At 39.7% G+C, this 19,349-nt stretch overlaps 1 protein-coding gene across 5 annotated transcripts in view; it reads left to right on the forward strand.

The window, feature by feature from the left end:
* Positions 1-19,349, forward strand: part of Lekr1 (leucine, glutamate and lysine rich 1) — a 111,865-nt gene that overhangs the window by 15,477 nt on the left and 77,039 nt on the right. For 3 of the 5 annotated variants that reach the window (XM_090338077.1, XM_090338085.1, XM_090338112.1), the window contains exon 3: positions 5,686-5,900. The exons of the other annotated variants lie outside the window; for them this stretch is intronic. In XM_090338077.1, the coding sequence (XP_090194203.1) occupies positions 5,686-5,900 (215 nt within the window). The remainder of the gene's footprint in view (positions 1-5,685; positions 5,901-19,349) is intronic. 5 annotated transcript variants of the gene reach the window in all.

A 19,349-nucleotide genomic window follows, 5' to 3' on the forward strand; every position in this document is an offset into this window, starting at 1 on the left:
AGCTGGCAGAGTGCTTTATTATGGGTGGTTTATAAAGTGTATCAACCAAGAGTTGATAACTCTTGGTCCACTTTTATGGTCATTCAGAAGCGACATATGAACATCCCCATTTCATTCTTTGTAGAGTTAGTGAATCTAGGAATTGAATTAGAAGTAGAATACATGGGCCAGGAGTTTGGCCTAGTGGTTAAAGTGCTTACCTAGCATGCATGAAGACCCGGGTTCGATTCCTCAGTACCACATACATAGAAAAAAGCCAGAAGTGGTGCTGAGGCTCAAGTGGTAGAGCTCTAGCCTTGAGAAAGTCCAAGGACAGTGCTCAGGCCCTGAGCTCAAGCCCAGGACTGGCAAAAAAAAAAAAAAAAAAAAAGAAGTAGAATACATGGATTTTGTGAAGAAAATTAATTATGTGTGGCATAAATTACTGAGGGAAGTATGAGTACCTAGGTCTCTCTGCACTGATAGCTGTATATCTGGGTATTTTCATAACCAGATGTATCTGAAATGATGCACTGATTAGTGCTGACCAGTGTCAGCCGGTGTGTTAGGACACAGTATGAGATTCTGTCACTGTCAGTACTGTTTGAAAATCAGACAATTGAATAAAAGGCTGGATCTGAGATGTCTATATATGTGTATCTGTTTTATATGATATGGTATATAGAAAGTATACACCAGTATTTGGGTCTGTGTGGTATAAGATGTGTGCTTACACCCATGGTTCTGTGCCTGGATCTGAAGAGCCAAATGGTTGCAGCACCGAATGGGAAGTACTGATTTCCAGGAAGAAGTATCTGAAAGGAGAAGAAAAAGACCTGGAAGAAGATGAGTCTGAACCCAGAGGCTCCCGTTGTTTCTTTCTCTTTGGAGCCAGAGTGTTTGACTCAGATTCTGTCACAGCCATGCTTGCTCGTTTTTCTCTCATTCCAGTTACATGTCTTACTCTGTACCCTGCCCATGACCTTTGCTCTTACATATGTTGTAGAGGTCACCTACATGCCTGGTTCCTCCATACTTACAAGTTAAGTTGCCTCATCACAGCCTAGAGCACTGTTCTGGGTCTGTTTAATTCTGGTTCTTCAGTCAGTTGTGGTTATGGCTAATGAGTAGATAGTCATGTGATCAGACACAGCAGCCAGGGCTGTGGAAACATGAATTCTTAGTGAGGAGATGATTGATGCATTCAGTTAATGATACATAGTTTTTCAATATAGTGTTTCTGGTTTTGTTTTTGTGCCAGTCAGTCTGACCATGAGCGCTGTAAGTTCAGCAGTGCTTGCATCTTGGGTATTCAACCATCAGAGTCTGCATTGGAACCTTCCAGTTCAGCATTACCTCCTGCTTTCTGAAGCATGTGCGCAGAAGCTCATACTCTTTTGGGGCTACCGACCTTGTGTCCAGCCCCACTGTCTGGCCTGGGCACACCTGCTAGCTCCATCATTGTAATGCTGGCATTGATTCTCTGAAGTGACAGCTTTCAGATACTAGGTAGCTTTTCAGATATGCATACCCTTGATGGCTTGAGCTATTTCTTGTGTGTTCTTAAAGTAAACACAAGAATTTGAACTCTTTTTGTTGGTGTTTCTGGGTCAAAAGAGTAGTGTTGATCTTTTTTTTTTTTTTTTTTTTTGCCAGTCCTAGGGCACTGTCTTTGAGCTTTCTTAAGGCTAGAGCTCTACCACTTGAGCTATAGTACCTTCTGGCTTTTTCTGTGTATGTGGTACCAAGAAATTGAACCTCGGGCTTTGTGCATGCCAAGCAAGCATCCTACTATTAGACCACACTCCTGACACCTGCTGACCCATTTTTTACATGTCACTAAAGACCTCTTATGGGAAAAGCTACTGTTGTCTTTTTTAAAGCAGGGACATATTTAACATAAAAGCCAGTTTTAGTATATAAAACAGCAACAAAAATGTCCCAAAATTTTTATTTTTATTTTTTTTGTCAGTTATGGAGCTTGAACTCTGGGCTTGGGTGCTGTTCCTCAACTCTCAGCTCAAGGCTATGGCCCTACCCCTGAGCCACAATCCCACTTCTCATTTTCTGGTAATTAATTTTTGGTCTTTAGTGCCTGGGCTGGCTTTGAACTGAGATCCTCAGATCTCAGCTTTCTGAGTAGCGGGTGGCCTAGATTTGTTGTTTTTTGTTTTTTTAAAAACAATGTATTCAGAGGTTGTATCAGGCCTAGCAAGCACCAGGACCTAATAACCTGACTGATGACATGCTGGAGTAAGGAAAGTCTGAGGTCACTCTTGTTCTCTTTTAGTAAGTTCAAATACAGGACTATGCAAATCTACCCATCATTCTTTGAAGCATGCAGAAGCTGGAACCAGGTCAGAGCAAATGATCTAGAATGAGAAACTCAAAATCCTGAAAAACTACTAAAGGAACTTTATGGACAAGAGAAAACATGGAATGTCCCTAAGAACTGTCTTCAAATATCAGCAAGGCCTCTGTGTGAGCGAGACCCGGGATTGGGCAGAGGTGGGAGGCAGATTGAGGTGGGTATGAGGCAAGACTTCCTGAGGGACAAAACTGGCAGAGGATGGGACAGGCTGCCTTGCAAAGTACTTTCCTGTCCTTTGGAATGTTGCAAAAGTTGCTGGGTAAGTCAGGCATGGTGGCTCACACCTGTCATCCTAGCTACTCAGGAGGCTGAGATCTGAGGATCAAGGTTCAAAGCCAGCCCAGGCACTAAAGGACTTGAGACTCTTATCTTCAATTAAGTTCTAGAAAATGGGAAGTGGGGCTTGGCTCAAGGATAGGGCGGTAGCCTTGAGCTACAGAGCTCAGGGACAACTGCCCAGAGATAGGGCAGTAGCCTTGAGCTGAAGAACTCAGGGACAACGCCCAGGCCAAGTTCAAGCCCCATGATCCCTCCCTACTCCCCCTCAAAAGTTGCTGGACAGCTTGCTAGGCTTCAACTGGGTGTCTTAACCATGATATAGATGGTTTATACATCTATAAATTTGGCACCGTCAACAATTAGAAGATCAATATAGTCATTCATGCCTCATATTAAGGTTTTTAATTTGGTATGTTTATTCCTATAAAATATGTTATTAGTTTCTTATAATCAATACTTGTATAAGGGCAGATATGATGGTGCCTTTACTGGAACAGTTTCTGTAGTATCAAGGGAGGTTGCATTAAGAAAAAAGATTCAGCTAGGCATGGGTGGCTCATGCCTGTAAACCCTAGTTACTCAGGAGGCTGAGATCTGAGGATCACAGTTCAAAGCCAGCCCAGATAAGAAAAGTCTTATTTCCAGTTAGCTACCTGAAGGCCAGAATTGGAGCTGTGATTCACAAGGCTAGAGCACTCACCTTGAGCAAAAAAGCACATAGACAGTACCCATGCCCTGAGTTCAAGCAGCAGGATGGGCACAAGAGAGAAAAAAAGGAAGGAAGGTGGAAGGGAGGGAAAGAGGGAAAGATAAAAAAGGAAGGTAAAGAGAAAAGAAGGAAGGAGAATGAAAGGAAGGGAAAGCAAGAGAAAAAGGAAAGAGCTGGGGGGCCAGGAGTTTGGCCTAGTGGTAGAGTGCTTGCCTAGCATGCAGAAGACCAGTGTTCAATTCCTCAGTACCACACATATAGAGAGAAAAAGCCAGAAGTGATGCTGTGGCTCAAGTGGCAGAATGCTAGCCTTGAGAAAGCCCAAGGACAGTGCTCAGGCCCTGAGTACAAGTCCCAGGACTGGTGAAAAGAAAAGAGCTGGGTACCTATGGCTTATGCCTGTAATCCTAGTTACTCAGAAGGCTGAGACCTGAGGATTGAGTTTTAAAGCCAGCAGGGTCAGGAAAGTTTGTGAGACTCTTATTTCCAGTGAACCACCAGAAAGCAAGAAGTAAAGCTGTGGCTCCAGGTGGTAGAGTACTAGCCTTGAACAAAAAAGAGCTCAGGGACATTGCCCAGGCCCTGAGTTCAAGCCCTGTGACCAACAAAACAAGGAAAAGAAAGGAGGAAATAAAAGGAAAGAAGGAAGGGAGGGAGGGAAAAGAGGGAGAGGGGAAGGAAGAAAAGCAAGCTAGAAAGAACGAAAGAGGAAAAGAAAAAACTTGCTGGATGTAGTGGCTTGTGTTTGTAACCCTAGCTACTCAGGAGACCAAGACTGGGAAGGTCACTGTTGAGGCTGTCTGGCTGAAATCCCATCTTAACCAGTGACTTCTGAGTGGCATCCCAGGATGAGGGAAGCATAAGTAGAAGAATCCCAGTCCAGTCTAGGGAGGACATAACATAAGACCTTAGTTAAAAAATAAGGAAGGAATATAATGAGTGATTGTTGTCCTTAATGTACTATCTCTTTTGCTGTCCCTTGGTTATCTCATATTGTTACAGTATTTTACCTTGTTATCTGATATATATATGTTTATTTGGTTATTTGAAATAGGATAGGGAAGGGGGGAAAACAAGATGAGGGGAGGGAAATGGGAACCAAGACATGAGAAAGGGTATCAATGTTTGTGAAGTAATGTACCTTCTATCTGATGAATATAATGTAATCCTTCTATTAATTATAATAAAAATATGAAAAAAGAAAATAAGGCAGGAAGGGCTAAGAGTGTAGCTCAAGTGAGAAAGTGTCCACCTACCAAGCACATGGTTCCTGAGTTCCAACCTCCTATATTACCAAACCAAAATAAAGTAAGTCCTTATCCAGGCACTGCCATGTGTATCTGTAATTCTAGCATTTGGTAGGCAGAGTCAAAAGGGCTGTGGGTTCAAAGATCCTGTCTTTTAAAAAACAGTGAAGAAAAGAATACTTCACAAGTAATAAAATGGTTGATTCAGTTTTGTTCCTGGAGCAAATATTTCGTGAAGCTGTCTCTTATCCTTTGTGAAAAGCAAAAGAAGCAGAGGCTACTTGAGGCTATTTTTACTTGACTCAGAAAAAAACCAGCCATTTCTTTCCTGACTCCTGAAATTTCATTTTTTCCTTGGTCTTTTGCTGGCAGCACCCCAGGCACACTTTATCTGAAGGAAGTAAGAGGATTTGGCCAATGTACACATGGCAGATTAAATATAATATGAATAATTAAGTCATAGGCACTGGTTTATAGGTTTAATCTCAACATTTAATGTCACATTTAAGCTGATTACTGAACACCAGTAGTCTCCATTCCAGTCTGTAAGTGCCATGGCACCCAATAGAGGGACAGATCTGATCTAGGGGAAGAGATTATGCTCAAAATGTGTTTCCTATTTGTAGGTTTATGATAATGCTAAATCCTGTAAGAATCATAAAATGTTAAAACTGAAGATGTTTAAGGTCATTTGGTTCAGTGCTGTAACTTTATAAGTGAGAAAAATAAGATCTGAAAAGAGCCAAAAGGCATGTCCAGGCTCACAGGGGAGCTGGCAGCCACTCGCCAGTAACTTCTTCCAGTTCCGTGGAAAACTCATCATAGTACAACAATTGTAAAGATGTTTTTAAACTTGATTTTATAGAACTATTTGAAGTGTAAATCTGTCTAAGGAATACCACAGAGAAATAATTGTACTGAAAGAACTTTTGCTGGTCCCAAGATTTTGTGTCCAAGTCAGCATGGTAAATATGCAGATGGAAGCTCTCACCTAAGGCACTGCCCTCTGGACCTGACCCTTACCCGGCCAGCAGGCTGCAGTAACATCTTCAGCTGAATTAAAAGGCAGCATTTCAATAAATGCGTGTTCTGTTTCCTAGATGTCTCCTGAAGAGAAAGTTTGCAAGTACTGTGGAGTCAGCTATCTGATTCTGCATGAATTTAAGGCTATGGAAGAAAGACTGAAGGCAATGGAGAAGGAGGTGGAGTTTTACCAAGGAAGTGTAGATCGGGAAAAGAGGCTTCAAGAAAAGCTTCAATCTCTCCATCAAGACTTTGCCCAATATAAAATTGACAGTGAATCCAAAACTAAAAGGTTGGAGATGCTTTTTCTCTTTTGTTTAGTTTGAAAGAAAATAGATTTTGAATGCTTTTTTAGAATGTTCCTATATCAAGAATATACATTTTTTAGTTGAATACATATGCTCATAATTATATGAGGTGTCAAAGTTTAACTGTCAATATAATTTATAGTTTCCTTCTGAGGCTTCCAAATAATTAGAAAACAATTGACTAAGTATATACATGTTTAAGCATATGAATATGAATATATACATATATATACACATAATAAGATTTTCATATTTGAAAAGGAAACCAAGACATTAAAATGACTATAGGATCCTAAATAATTGAAGTTGGAATAACTTTATTTTTGCTATTGTTGTTTTGCTTTATTATTTTGCTATTGTTTGCTTAAACTCAGGGCCTAGGGTCTGTCCCTGAGCTTTTTTGCTCAAGGATAGTGGTCTACCACTTAAATCATAACTTCACTTCCAGCCTTTTTTTTTTTTTTTTTTTTTTAATTTTTTGGCCAGTTCGGGGCTTGAGCTAAGGCCTGAACCTTTTCCTTGGACCTTCTCAAGGCTAGAGCTCTACCACTTGAGGCTCAGCACCACTTCTGGCTTTTTGCTATGTATGTGGTACCGAGGAATTGAACCTGGGCCTTTGTGCATACTAGGCAAGCACTCTACCACTAGGCCAAACTCCCGGCCCCCACTTCCAGCCTTTTGATTGTTAGAGAAAAAACTTTCAAGACTGGCTTTGTACTGATCCTCAGATCCCAGCCTCCTGAGTAGCTAGGATTACAGGTGTGAGTCATAGCTCCCAGCGGAAGTATTTATTTTTTAACCTCTTAGGTTAAAAGTACTTTTATAAAATGTTATGGTAATATATACATAGATATTTATAATATATTGTAATTTACATATAGGTTATTGAATAATTTGTTTATAGAATTTATTGTATAAAATATATCATTACATCATCAATTAAATCAGATATTTCTTAGACCTTTACCAAGAACATTTGTTATAGTATCTTCAATTTCAAATCTGAATAATAAAATATAATATTTGAGTTGGTCAATTTTTAAAATTTGAAATATTCATTTGAAAATGCTAAGTTAGAGGATTTCTGCCTGTTAGGGAATTATGTTTTCAGTATTACCCACATTTTTATTTTCTTTAATAATATTTTGTATTCTGAGACCAATGCCAATGGCTCATGCTTGTAATCCTAGTCACTCAGGTGGCTCAGGGTCATGGTTTGAAGATAACCTGGACAGAGAAACCCAAGAGACTTTTATCTCCACTTTATCAGCAGAAATGCTAGATTAGAGGCATGGCTCAAGAGGTAGAACTCAGCTGTGAATGAAAAAGCTGGAGTGCAAGGCTCTGGATTCAAGCCTCAGGACCAGCACAAAAAGGCAAAAGTAAAGTAAGAAAAGCATGCAGAATACAAGAAAAGGACATCCCTAGAGGGCCTGTAGATTGCATTCTCACTGAGGTAAAACAGCTAACTCTGCATGGCCCTAAATCTTATATTGTGCCTTTACACAATACAAGTGTGGAGCTTGTTTTGTTTTGTTTTATTTTTATTTTTTATTTTATTTCTTGGGGCTTGAACTCAAGGCCTGGGCACTGTCTATGAACTTCTTTTGTTCAAGGCTAGCACTCAACCACTTGAGCAACAGAACAACTTCCAGCTTTTTCTATGTATGTGATACTGAGAAATCAGACCCAGGGCTTTGTGCATGCTAGGCAAGCACATTCCTTGCCAAGTGTGTATTTATTATAGATGTTTGGGCCTTGGGCCTTTGCTTTGTTCTGGGACTTCTCCCACTTACATGTATGTTCTGGAGGTTGTCCAATTCTCACCCTGCCCTTGATGGTACCAGGACTCTCCTTATTCTGTCTGATACAAGGTACCTTGCCATTGCTCTTTCCAGTATTTTTGTTTTTCTTTTTGTTGACCGTGGGGCTTTAACTCAGCATTTATATTACTTCAAAACTTCATTATTACATAGAGGAATTGTACTTATACTCATTTAACTCATGTTTCTCATAAGATGTTTATAGAAGTGAGTTGTTGAAAGAAAACACATGACAATTTAAAGTTTTGATTAGTTATTATACCAATTATCCATTTTTTTTTTGTCAGTCATGGGGTTTGTACTCTAGGCATGAATGTTGTCCCTGAGCTCTTCAGCTCAAGGCTCTACTACTTGAGCCACAGCACTACTTAAGCTTTTTCTATGTATGTGGTACCAAAGAATCAAACTCAGGCCTTTGTGCATGGTAGGCAAGCACTCTACCATTAGGCCCAGCTCCCAGCTGTTTTTCTTTTTAAATGGTATGAAGACTGGCTTTCTAGGAGTGTAGCTTAAGAAGTAAGATTACTGGTCAAGGCCCTAAATTCAATTCCCCATAATGCTTAAATAAATAAATTCCAAGACTGGCTTATGCTACTTTCTTTGAGTAAGTAAAGAAGCCCTCCACCTTTTTTTTTTTTTTTGCCAGTCCTGGGGTTTGAACTCAGGGCCGGAGTACTGTCCTTGGGCTTTCTCAAGGCAAGCTCTACTACTTGACCCACAGCACCCCTTTGAGCTTTTTCTATGTATGTGATGCCAAGGAATTGAACCTGAGTCTTTGTGCATGCTAGGCAAACACTACCACTAGGCCAGGCTCCCGGCCCCAGAAGCCTTCCACCTTTTATGTACAGTAGACACTCTGAATAACACAGTAATTGCTGTTTCTTACAGCTTTGGTATATTTCCTTCATGGAAAATGTCTGGTGTCTTTTTGAGGTGGTAGAACTTTAGTGATCCTCTCTGATTATTGCTTTATTTGTGGAGTTTTACTACTTCTTCATTTCAAAGTCTACTGGTTTTAGAAAATGATATTTTCCTATGCAATTAAGAGTATCACATGGCATTTCAAATTTCTTGTTATTTAGTAATATGTGGTTTCTCCTTATTTGAAAGGTTACCTTCTGTGTTTGTTCTGATTCCCTCTCTTTTCCTTGAGTAGATTATTTGTATTTGAAAAAGAGCCAAGGGAAGAGGTGGGAGGGAAAGAAGGGGAGGAACATTTTGCCAAGGAGAGTAACAGCTTGTCTATTTTGTTGGCCCTCTTATTTAACCAGATTTGGTTTCAGTAATCAAATCTGTTTCTTTTCTGTTTGTTTTCTATTTTGTTAGCTTACTATTTATATTTGTTTGTTTCTTATCTTTTTAATTTTTAGTTTTCTTGCTAGTTGCTTGAGTTGAAGTGTTCATTAATCTGTTTTCAGTTAAATGCGGTTTAAACTATCATGGTTTCCTGGGGTGGCAAGTTTGTTGTGTTGGCAACAGCTGCATAGCAGACCTGTGCATGATAGAATTTTGTTTTCATTTACTGAGAAATAAGATGATAGTTACCTGACAAATGTAACTGTAATCCCTGTATATGTTACTCTAGAAATAAAATATAATAAAAATATTTCCACTAAAAAAGATGAAAATTCAGATTTTCTTTTTTCTTTCTTTCTTTCTTTCTTTCTTTCTTTCTTTCTTTCTTTCTTTCTTTCTCTCTCTCTCTCTCTCTCTCTCTCTCTCTCTCTCTCTTCTTTCTTTCTTTCTTTCTTTCTTTCTTTCTTTCTTTCTTTCTTTCTTTCTTTCTTTCTTTCTTTTTTATTGTTGGTTGTGGGACTTGGATTCTTGGCCTGGCTGTTGTCCCTGAGCTCTTCAGCTGAAGGCTACTGCCCTACCCTTTCATAGCCCCACTTCCGGTTTTCTAGTGGTTAGTTGGAGATGAGAGTCTCATGGACTCTAGTGCCAGGCTGGCTTTGAACTGTGATCCTCATATTTCAGCCTCTTGAGAAGCTAGGGTTACAGGTGTGAACCACTGCACCCAACTCAGTTTTTCTTTTTAAGGAAATACTTTGCCTTTCTTGACTTTTAAGCATTTGACATACAATTGTGTTTAAAAAATTCTAAACAGATGGCTTTTAGTTAACTATTTATTTATTTATTTATTGCCAGTCCTGGGCCTTGAGCTCAGGTCCTGGGCTCTATCCTTGGGCTTTCTCAAGGCTAGCGCTCTACCACTGGAGGTACAGCACTGTTTCTGGCTTTTTTCTATGTATGTGGTACCGAGGAATCAAACCTGGGTCTTCATGCATGCTAGGCAAGCACTCTACCACTGGGCTAAACTCCCAGTCCTTACCCTTTTATTTGTATCTTTTGAGTTCTTCTATGGATAGAGGAAATAACTCTTCAAGTTCTTTGGGAGCACTTAAAAATTTTAATTAATAGTTTTTAGAAATATCCCAAGCTACTTGTAAAAGGCTCATCTTCTTTGTTTTATTGGTATAACTTTTTAATATTAAATATATTAAATTTCAACATTAATTTTCAATATTAAATATATTAAATTATGCTGGTTTATTGTCCTATTCAAGGTCTGTAGTTCTCAGTTTTGCCAATTTCACTGGAGATAGTGGCATCTTACTGTTTTAATTCTACAATTCATAATTCCATTTGATGCTGAGTCTTTTTATACGCTTGTCCTCTTTATAATTTCTTCAGTGAGGCATGACTAGACACAGTGTACCTTCACCTTACTGATCCAGGGAAAGCACAAATAAGGAAGACTGTAGCCCAGACCTGTTATGCATAAACTGAGACCTGTGTCAGAGTAACCAGTGGCTCACACCTGTAATCCTAGCTATTCAGGAGGCTGAGATCTTAGGATCACAGTTTGAGGCCAACCTGGGCAAGAAAGTCTGTGAGACTCTAATCTCCAAGAAGCTACCAAAAAAAAAAAAGCCAGAAGTGGAATTGTGGCTCAAGTGGTAGAGTTCTAACCTTGAATGATGAAGAAGCTCAGAGACAGTGCCCAGGCCCTGAGTTCAAGCCTAGGACCAATGTGCATGCGCGTACACACAGAGTAACCAATGGGAAAAGGCATTGAAGGCTTAGCTCACAAGGTAGAGCCTCTGCCAAAACTAAAACACAAACATTAAGATCTTCCCACTTAGTGGGTCTTATGAAAATGTATCACCAAACTTCTGTTTTTTTCTGCATTGGGGTTCAGCACTCATGTGCATAGAAGTAGCTTTATGGGGCACTCATATTAAAAATGATGGGACAACTAGATTTTTGAGTCATTTGAAGTTTGTAGAACAAAGAACTGATGTAGAACTACCATCCCCAAGGAGCAGGCCTGCTTCTGAGGGAACTGTTTCAAACCTCTGGGGACTTCTCAAAGCCTCACAATCCCCTTGGGAAGGATTAGCTGTTGTATTGCACCTTTCAGAGCAAAGTGAGTCTTTGCAGCAAAATGAAAACTGTTCCTGATGGAAGAGCAGCAAAATGAAAACTGTTCCTGATGGAAGAGAGGCTCGTCCACTGCAGCAAAACACTCAACTCTGTTTCAGGTTGCTGAAAAATGGGTCCAGTAGACACAGGGCTCTTAATAAATAACTTAAACCTAGAGCTGATACAATATTTCTATTCTAGATAATTTGTTATATTGAGGTTAGCACTGTGTATCACTTGAATTCTCAGGAACTTAAACACATTTTGTTCCTATCACGTAATTGCAAGACCAACTAATTTTTTTTTTTTTTGGTGCCAGTCCTGGGGCTTGAGCTTAGGGCCTGAGCACTGTCCTTGGGTTTTCTCAAGGCTAGAGCTCTATCACTTCAGCCACAGCACCACTTCTGGCTTTGTCTATGTATGTGGTACCGATGAATCAAACCTGGGTCTTCGTGCATGATAGGAAAGCACTCTTACCACTAGGCCAAACTCCTGGCCCCCCTACTAATTCTTTATCTTCATTTTCTCCCACATCAACTCTAGATTGTGCTTCAGAACATAGTCTGGAGCACAATTATAGAATACTGTTTTCCTGTATTCCTCATCTCCGGGACACATGCAAACAGTAATAAATAGAATTTGACAGGTGGTTTTATGAGTGGCATAAGTAATGTTTACATGAGTTTCCTTGTTACTAGATCACACAAGGTGATACAGATTAATATTTATTCAGCAGTATTGATAGACTTATGTATACATACATATCCTTTATTGCTAGTATAACTTTGAAAACCCTTTTATTATTATGCCATGTTGCTACAGCAACATGGTTGCCCAAATAAGATACAGTTCTTCTGCCTTATCTTTTTAAAGGCATTCCCTCAGCAATTTAATCAGCAAGGTAGAGTTTCAACCCAACATTATTCTTTGAATTCATTCTTCCACCCTGAGTTTTTCATACTTGATATTAATTATGATTATGGGGGGATCATAGAGCTTGAACTCAGCCTGGGCACTATCCCTGAGCTCTTCAGCTCAAGGCTACTGCCCTACTCCTGGGCCTACGTTCTTCAGCTCAAGGCTACCACCCTACCCTTGAGCCAAGCCCCACTTCCCATTTTCTAGAGGTTAATTGGAGATAAGAGTCTCAGGTCCTTTTGCGCTTGGCCTGGCTTTGAACCTTGATCCTCAGATCTCAGCCTCCTGAGTAGCTAGGATTACAGGCATAAGCCACCAGCACCCAGCACAACATAGAATGTTTATTAGGTTGAACCTAATTCACTGTAAGAACCAAGGAGAAGCAGCATGTAATGATGTGTGCAGTACAGTCCTGGAATCCCGTGTTTTTGTGGTTGATTCCTTCGTAGAATAGCCAGGGAATAAATAGTGATCTTGAATTGAAACCCCTTGTACAAGTATTTGAAGATATTTAATTAATTAAAAGTAACTTTGGGTTAAAAAAAAAGAGTGATCCATCCATTCCTCAGTGTCGGGAAGAGTTTTCTGGAGGCTTTGTTCTTTCTCCTCTGTGCTTTTACTGAGGTGCACTCCCTTGTACCATCACATTGCCACCTACCTTCAACACCAATAATCAGTAGCCCAAGCCAAGTCCTTGTGTTTAGGAAACACTCCAACCTCAGCTCACCAAAAGGAATTCTAGTGCAACTGGAATTTTCACTGCTTAGCCCAACTTTGATTAGGCTATGATTTCTGTATTGAGGAGTAGAGGTTATGGAGAAAGCAGAACACCTCCTCCTTCTTCTCCTCCTCCTCCTCTTCCTCCTCCTCCTCCTCCTTCTTTCTAGATCTACCTTTCTTTTGAAAATTGATATAAAGTTATTTAAAATGACAAGCTAAAATTAACATGTGATGGAGAAGAAGGGCATTAGACAAAAAACAAGAAACCAAGGCTGGAGTTGTGGTTCAAGTGATAGTGTATCGGTTGTAAGCAGAAAAGCCAAGGGACAGGGTGAGCATGTTCTTAGGTCTGCATTTCTTAAGAACTCTCCAAACAAACAGGCTTCATTCAGTGAGGCTTCTTCCTGCTAAGATCTCAGACCCAATGTCTTCATTGTTTTGCCTTTAAGTTCACTGTAACTTGTCTTCATTCATCTTCATTTCAAAGAGAATGTTGTAATTCAGGTTACCAGTTACTTAGTTGCTATACAATTGATGTACCATGCTCTGGTTTCTGTTATATGCAGTCAGATACCACCCCTGATACATGCACTTACTGCCTAAATCATTTATTTGTACTTAGTATGTGCTGTTCTGTGACCATGGGTTAGTAGATGATTGATTGCTGAGTGGATGAACAATAAACAGTGTATGTATTTTAAACTACTGGAGAAGAGGTGGTGTCTTTTATTTTTCTCTCACACCTCTCTTCACCCTGCACACTGTCCTATATGTGGCAGGTGTGTGATGAATGTTGATTGATGATGATACTGTTAACTGAAGCTTGAAGGGAACATTTCATTAAGGAAGACTGAATTATAGGTTCAATTTAGTTCTAAAAATGGAATCCCTGAAGAGAACAACCTTTTTGGACTCTTATGATTTAAGGAGACTCATAATCATTTGGGTCAATCTGTGTTACATTATTGTCTGGAAAACCAAGTATTTTTATAAGTGAAGGGTATTAAATGAAAGGATACCAGATAGTATAATTCTCCTCTGAGATAACCTCATTGGAAGTAAGATAACCACAAAATTTATAGTCCAATTATTGAACTCTTTTGGGAGTAGATGTGGGTGCTATCAATGCAGATAAAAATATATGCAGTAGGTTAAAATTGGAACTCTACTAGGACTTAGACCTAAGTGTGTGTGTGTGTGTGTGACAGTCACAAGGCTGAGCTCAAGGGTTCACATTCTTGCTCAGATTTCTTGCTTATGGCTGAGCTCTTCCACTTGGAATTTGCTTCCAGTTCAACTTTTTGGTGGTTAATTGGCTACAGAGCTATATACACTTGTATACTTGTACACTGTACTACCTACAGGGTACCTACAGGGACTTTATAGCTTAGCCTCCTGAGCAGCTAGGCTTAGGCGTGAGTCACTATTGCCCAGCAATTCATCTTTATATGTTAGAAGATTATAATTTTGACAGAGATATGAGTTAGTATGGGGAAATCATAATCATTTACTACAATATACACATGTCCCTTCCCCCCCAAATGCTTATACTATTTTTTTCCTTGTGGTTATTTTAATTTTTCAAGATCCTATTTTTCATTACCTCTTGTTCAAAATCTTAGTTCACAACCATGTGATATCATATAGCACATTTTAAAACAGCTTAGCAATTGAGTATGTACTGCCTTGTTTTGTCTTTTTGTTGGTGTTTATTGAGTCATCTTTTTTTTTAAATGTGCCTGAGTCTTTAAGAACAGAAACTGTCTTTATTTTTCCTTGTGTACTCACAGGATCTAGCATGACAATGGGCACATGTTGGTGCTTGCTCATTTTCTAAATGATTGAAACGTGGTGTGCATGAGGTCAAGATTTTCAAATCACATTTCATTTTTATTTTACCCATATGTAAAATAAGATTGTTTATATACCTCTTGGAAGAAACTGAAGCTTCTGCCTTATTCTGCATTTTAAATGATTTCAATGTCAAGAAATGGAAACTACAGGGGCCGGGAGTTTGGCCTAGTGGTAGAGTGCTTGCCTAGCATGCACGAAGACCCGGGTTCGATTCCTCAGTACCACATATATAGAAAAAAGCTGGAAGTGGTGCTGAGGCTCAAGTGGTAGAGCTCTAGCTTTGAGAAAGTCCAAGGACAGTGCTCAGGCCCTGAGCTCAAGCCCAGGACTGGCAAAAAAAAAAAGAAATAGAAACTATATTTCTTGCTGTCCCCTCTTTTCTATTAACACTAATGCATGTGTGCATATAGGTGGCTCTCAGCCATAACTTGCATCATAACATGAGCTCTTAAGAGACCTTGCAGGCTGTTCAGTTCCGCTCTCAGCACGCAGCCTCACACCGAATCCATTAATATTTGTACTCATTAATATTTGTACTAAATATTTATTTAGATGATTGCCTCTGAAAGGTATTTCTTACTTTGCCTCATTGTGGTTCTAGATAGATAACAATGACTAGGAAGTATATCAATCAGTTAGCATTTTAAAAGATTGAATCCTAATAACTTCTTGGATTTTTATTTCATTTTTCTATGAATGGATGTGAATTTTGTCACTGCATATGATTATTCCTAGGTTTTATCACTGTGTGTCCTCAAAGGTGGAAAACCTATTTTACCTGCTGCCAACCAGGAGCTAGCTTGTGGAATGTCAAGCAGGGAAGGCAGAGAGGAGCACTCTGGAGCAGGAGGAGGATTTAACTCTTATCCTTGCATTCAATTGTTGGGGGGTAGGGTATAGGAGGAAAGAAGCAGGAAAATGCCTATTTAAATGTAAGATTTTGATACTCAGGTTCGGAGGAGAAAGTGAAATTTTACTTTATAGTAACTATCCATTTTGGAAAAACGTTTTCTAAACTTTTGTTTTCTTCTTCAGGACTCTGCATTTAAAAGGTTCAGAATGTTCATTGCACAATGGTGGCTAAACACTATTTTCACAGGGAACAATTATTAAAACAAATATATTCATTTGACAGATTTTTTTTTCAGGGAACATGACATTGTATTTAGCCATGTTCATTGATTTTTTTTGTAGGTCTTGGGGCTTGAACTCAGCCTGGGCCCTGTCCCTGAGCTCTGCAGCTCAAGGCTACCACCCTATCCTTGCGCCAAGCCCTATTTCCATTTTCTAGAGGTTAATTAGAGATAAGAGACTCAGGTCCTTTTGTGCCCTGACTGGCTTTGAACCTTGATCCTTAGATCTCAGCCTCCTGAGTAGCTAGGATTACATACGCGTGAGCCACGGGTGCTAGATTGATTTTTTATTGTTGTTTTGTTTTTTGCCAGTCCTAAGGCTTGAACTCAGGGCCTGGGCACTGTCCTTTAGCTTTCTCAAGGCTAGCACTCTACCACTTGAGCCACAGCACCACTTCTGGCTTTTTCTGTGCATGTGGTATCAAGGAATGGAACCCAGAGTTTTGTGCATGCTAGGCAAGCACTCTACCACTTGGCCATGCTCCTGGTCCCAGATTGATGTTTTGAATTCAGAATTCTCTTGGTTCCTTTTCTTTTGCCTATGAGTGTTTTCTCCTTCCCTGATCTTTTGATCTTTTGCTTTTAGATCATCTTGGGTTTGTTTTTTTTTTTCAGTTGTTAAGAGCTAAATCACAGATTTCTGTATTAATAATATTGTTTTCTTTGGCCAGATACTGTATTCATTCATTTTCTTATTTCTAAGAGAATAGATTATATTTGTCATAATTTCCTATTATGTTTTTTTCTCTCTTTTTGTTATTGTAAAGGTGATGTAGGGAGGGGTTGCAGTTAGATAAATCAGGTAATGAGTACACATCTTTTTGAACAATGTTATCTCTTCCCTCATTTTCTGACAGTTTTTCCCTCTTGACCACCTCCCCTACAAGTTATATAGTTCAACATAGTGTATAACTGTATAATTGTGTAGTTTCAATGTAATGTCTAGTGAGTATCACTGCTATATTTGTCCATCTCTTATGTTTTAAAGGAAAGGAGTTGACTGTTGAATTAAAACTCACAATCATCTCTAAGGTAGAAGGCAGCCACCTACTATTCCATCTGTGTTCCAGTGTAGGTGTAGTTTTCTTCTCTGGTGGGAGTGAAGACTGTGGCGGAGCTTCTAGAAGGACTGATAGCAAGAACTCTGCTAAACATAAATTATGTCACATATTAAAAGCATGTTTTGGTTTGGGTAGTAAATGTACAAAATAAAAGAGAGGCTACAGCCTTGCTGTATTTCCCATCTCTTCCTTCCCTAATGCCTTGCCTTTTCTTTTTTTCCCCCACAAATCTGAAATTAGTTTGGAAACAGGAGATGAAAACAATTTGCTATGGAAGCTCAAATATTAAGTGGTCTGGCAAGCGCTTAGATTTTTCTCTTAGAAGGCCAGGAGAAAACATGCTAGATCCTTACCATATTAAAAGACAGACTGGCTGGGCCTGGTTCTGAACACATCCTGAATCCAGGAAAGTGAGGGTTCCTTACGATAACTAAGGGACTCTCCCTCCCTGGATTTTGCATGAAGGAATATTAGAAAACATGTATTTGAGAATTTGCTTAGCTTTCTTTTATGCCGATGGCATTTGTGTGTTTAAACTTCTTTTCTTGATAATGCTATTCTCAGTTCCTTACCTTTGGTCAGGACAGACTTCTAAGTCTGTCCTTAGCAAAGCTATCGTTAGCAAGCTATGAGGTCAGAATAAAGTCCAGTCCAGCCACGTGTGCATAGCCTGGCTCCCATTTCTGCCCTTGGCTGGCTGGGTGGCTTCATTTCCTCAGCCTGCTCATTTACCTCTCCATTGCATCCCTGTCTGTCAATGGGCTGATGATCGCCCACTGCCCCCCAAGAACTGGCTAGGACAGCTCGGAGGGAATGTCTTTGGCCTTCTCAGTTGTAGCCTTCAGTACTAAGCAAGCATAGTTTTCTATTCTCCCTATCCCTAGGCTCCAGCAGGCGGCAAGGCTGCTTCTGGTGAATCCAAAAGTCTAACCACTCCATGATGGTTAAGCAAACTGAATTGCAAGACTGGGTCTGGTTTGAAAGGAGAATAATTGGAGATGTAGGCTCAAGCGGAGAAGCCACTAGAGAGCAGATCACAGTAAAACCTAGAAATAGGCCTGTTTGTTAAAGGGGGGGAAATTTGCAACAGGAAGGAACTGGCATTGACACCTGGACAAGGGCCATTGAACCCAGAATTGCACAAGGAAGGAGCAAAGATGAGAGTTCAAGGCTCTTATTGGGGGCGGGCAGGCTGCTTCAAGCACTGCCTTATGGAGGGTTGATGATAAATGTTATCAACCAATTACCAGCTCAGTTATGTAAACTGAGCTTTGGAAACAATTTAAGCAAAAGTCAGCCTCCTGGCATTTTCTCTCATTGACTCTCTCTCCCCCTAAAATGCTGAGGATTGAATCCAGAGCCTTTTTCTATACACTAGGCTATACCATCAGGCCCCAAAAGCAAGATGCTGAAGAAAATTTGGGAAAGAGCTAGATAGATGCATGAAGGCAGAAATTTCACTATTACATAAATATTCTTGAGCTTAAGGATCTTTAAGTCTTCCAAAGGCCCATAGCATTGAGGAAAAGGCATCAATTCTATAACATGGTACGCATACTTTCATGTAAACATTTAAGAATTCACCAGAATGTGCTGTTTTCTCTCAAATTTCAGCAAAGGCCCTTCTGGAATTCCTGACTTTGTGACCCTAAAGTTATTCTTTACCACTCAGTTTCCTTGACTTACTCCTCCTCTGTGCTTACATGAATTTTGTGCACTGTTGATATGAGCACTTACCATTAGTTCTAATTGATCCAACAACCAGTCTTCAGTATTAATGGAAATTTATGATGAGTGAATAAGTGCATGATTCAGATGAGATTCTAAATGAAAAGAATTATGACTTATATTTAGTGCAGTTTGATGGTCAGCTAGTTTGAAATGCCTCAGGCTTACTACTGGCTAGTTTCCTGTGTGCAATTGAGAAGCCATCCAGAAATTTCCAAGAGATCTTCTTTAGCTAGCTTTCTATTTCTCAATGGAGCTCTTTGTGGAATACTGGAGCTTTTTCAAGTCAGAGTATATAAGAGAATTTCTTCATTAAGATTTTGGAAATCTAATTACACCTTTGTTGTCAACGGAGATTTTAGGTTCTGTACTTTAGAGAGTAAAATGTAAAATATATATAGCCTCTGTCTTCAAGTTCCTGTTGGACAAATGGTATAAGGAAGGCCTTGCATTGTTTGTTTGTTTGATTTTTTTTTGTTTTTGTTTTTTTGTTGGTCATGGGGCTTGAACTCTGGACCTGGGCATTGGCCCTGAGCCCTTCAGCTCAAGGCTAGTGCTCCACCACCCTGAGCCACAGCACCACTTTTGGATTAATTGGAGATAAGAGTCTTACAGACTTCTGTGCCCAGTTTGGCTTTGAACCTCAATCCTCAGATCTTAGCCTCCTTAGTAAGTAGGATTACAGGTGTAGGCTACCGGCACCCAGCTTACATTAAATTTTTTTTGATTTTTGGTTCTTGAAGTATAGTGTGGACGCCTTGGCAGGAATT

This window comes from Megascapheus bottae, chromosome 1 (assembly GCF_031878675.1).
Source record: "Megascapheus bottae isolate mThoBot1 chromosome 1, mThoBot2.hap1, whole genome shotgun sequence".
NCBI classification, from domain to species: domain Eukaryota; kingdom Metazoa; phylum Chordata; class Mammalia; order Rodentia; family Geomyidae; genus Megascapheus; species Megascapheus bottae.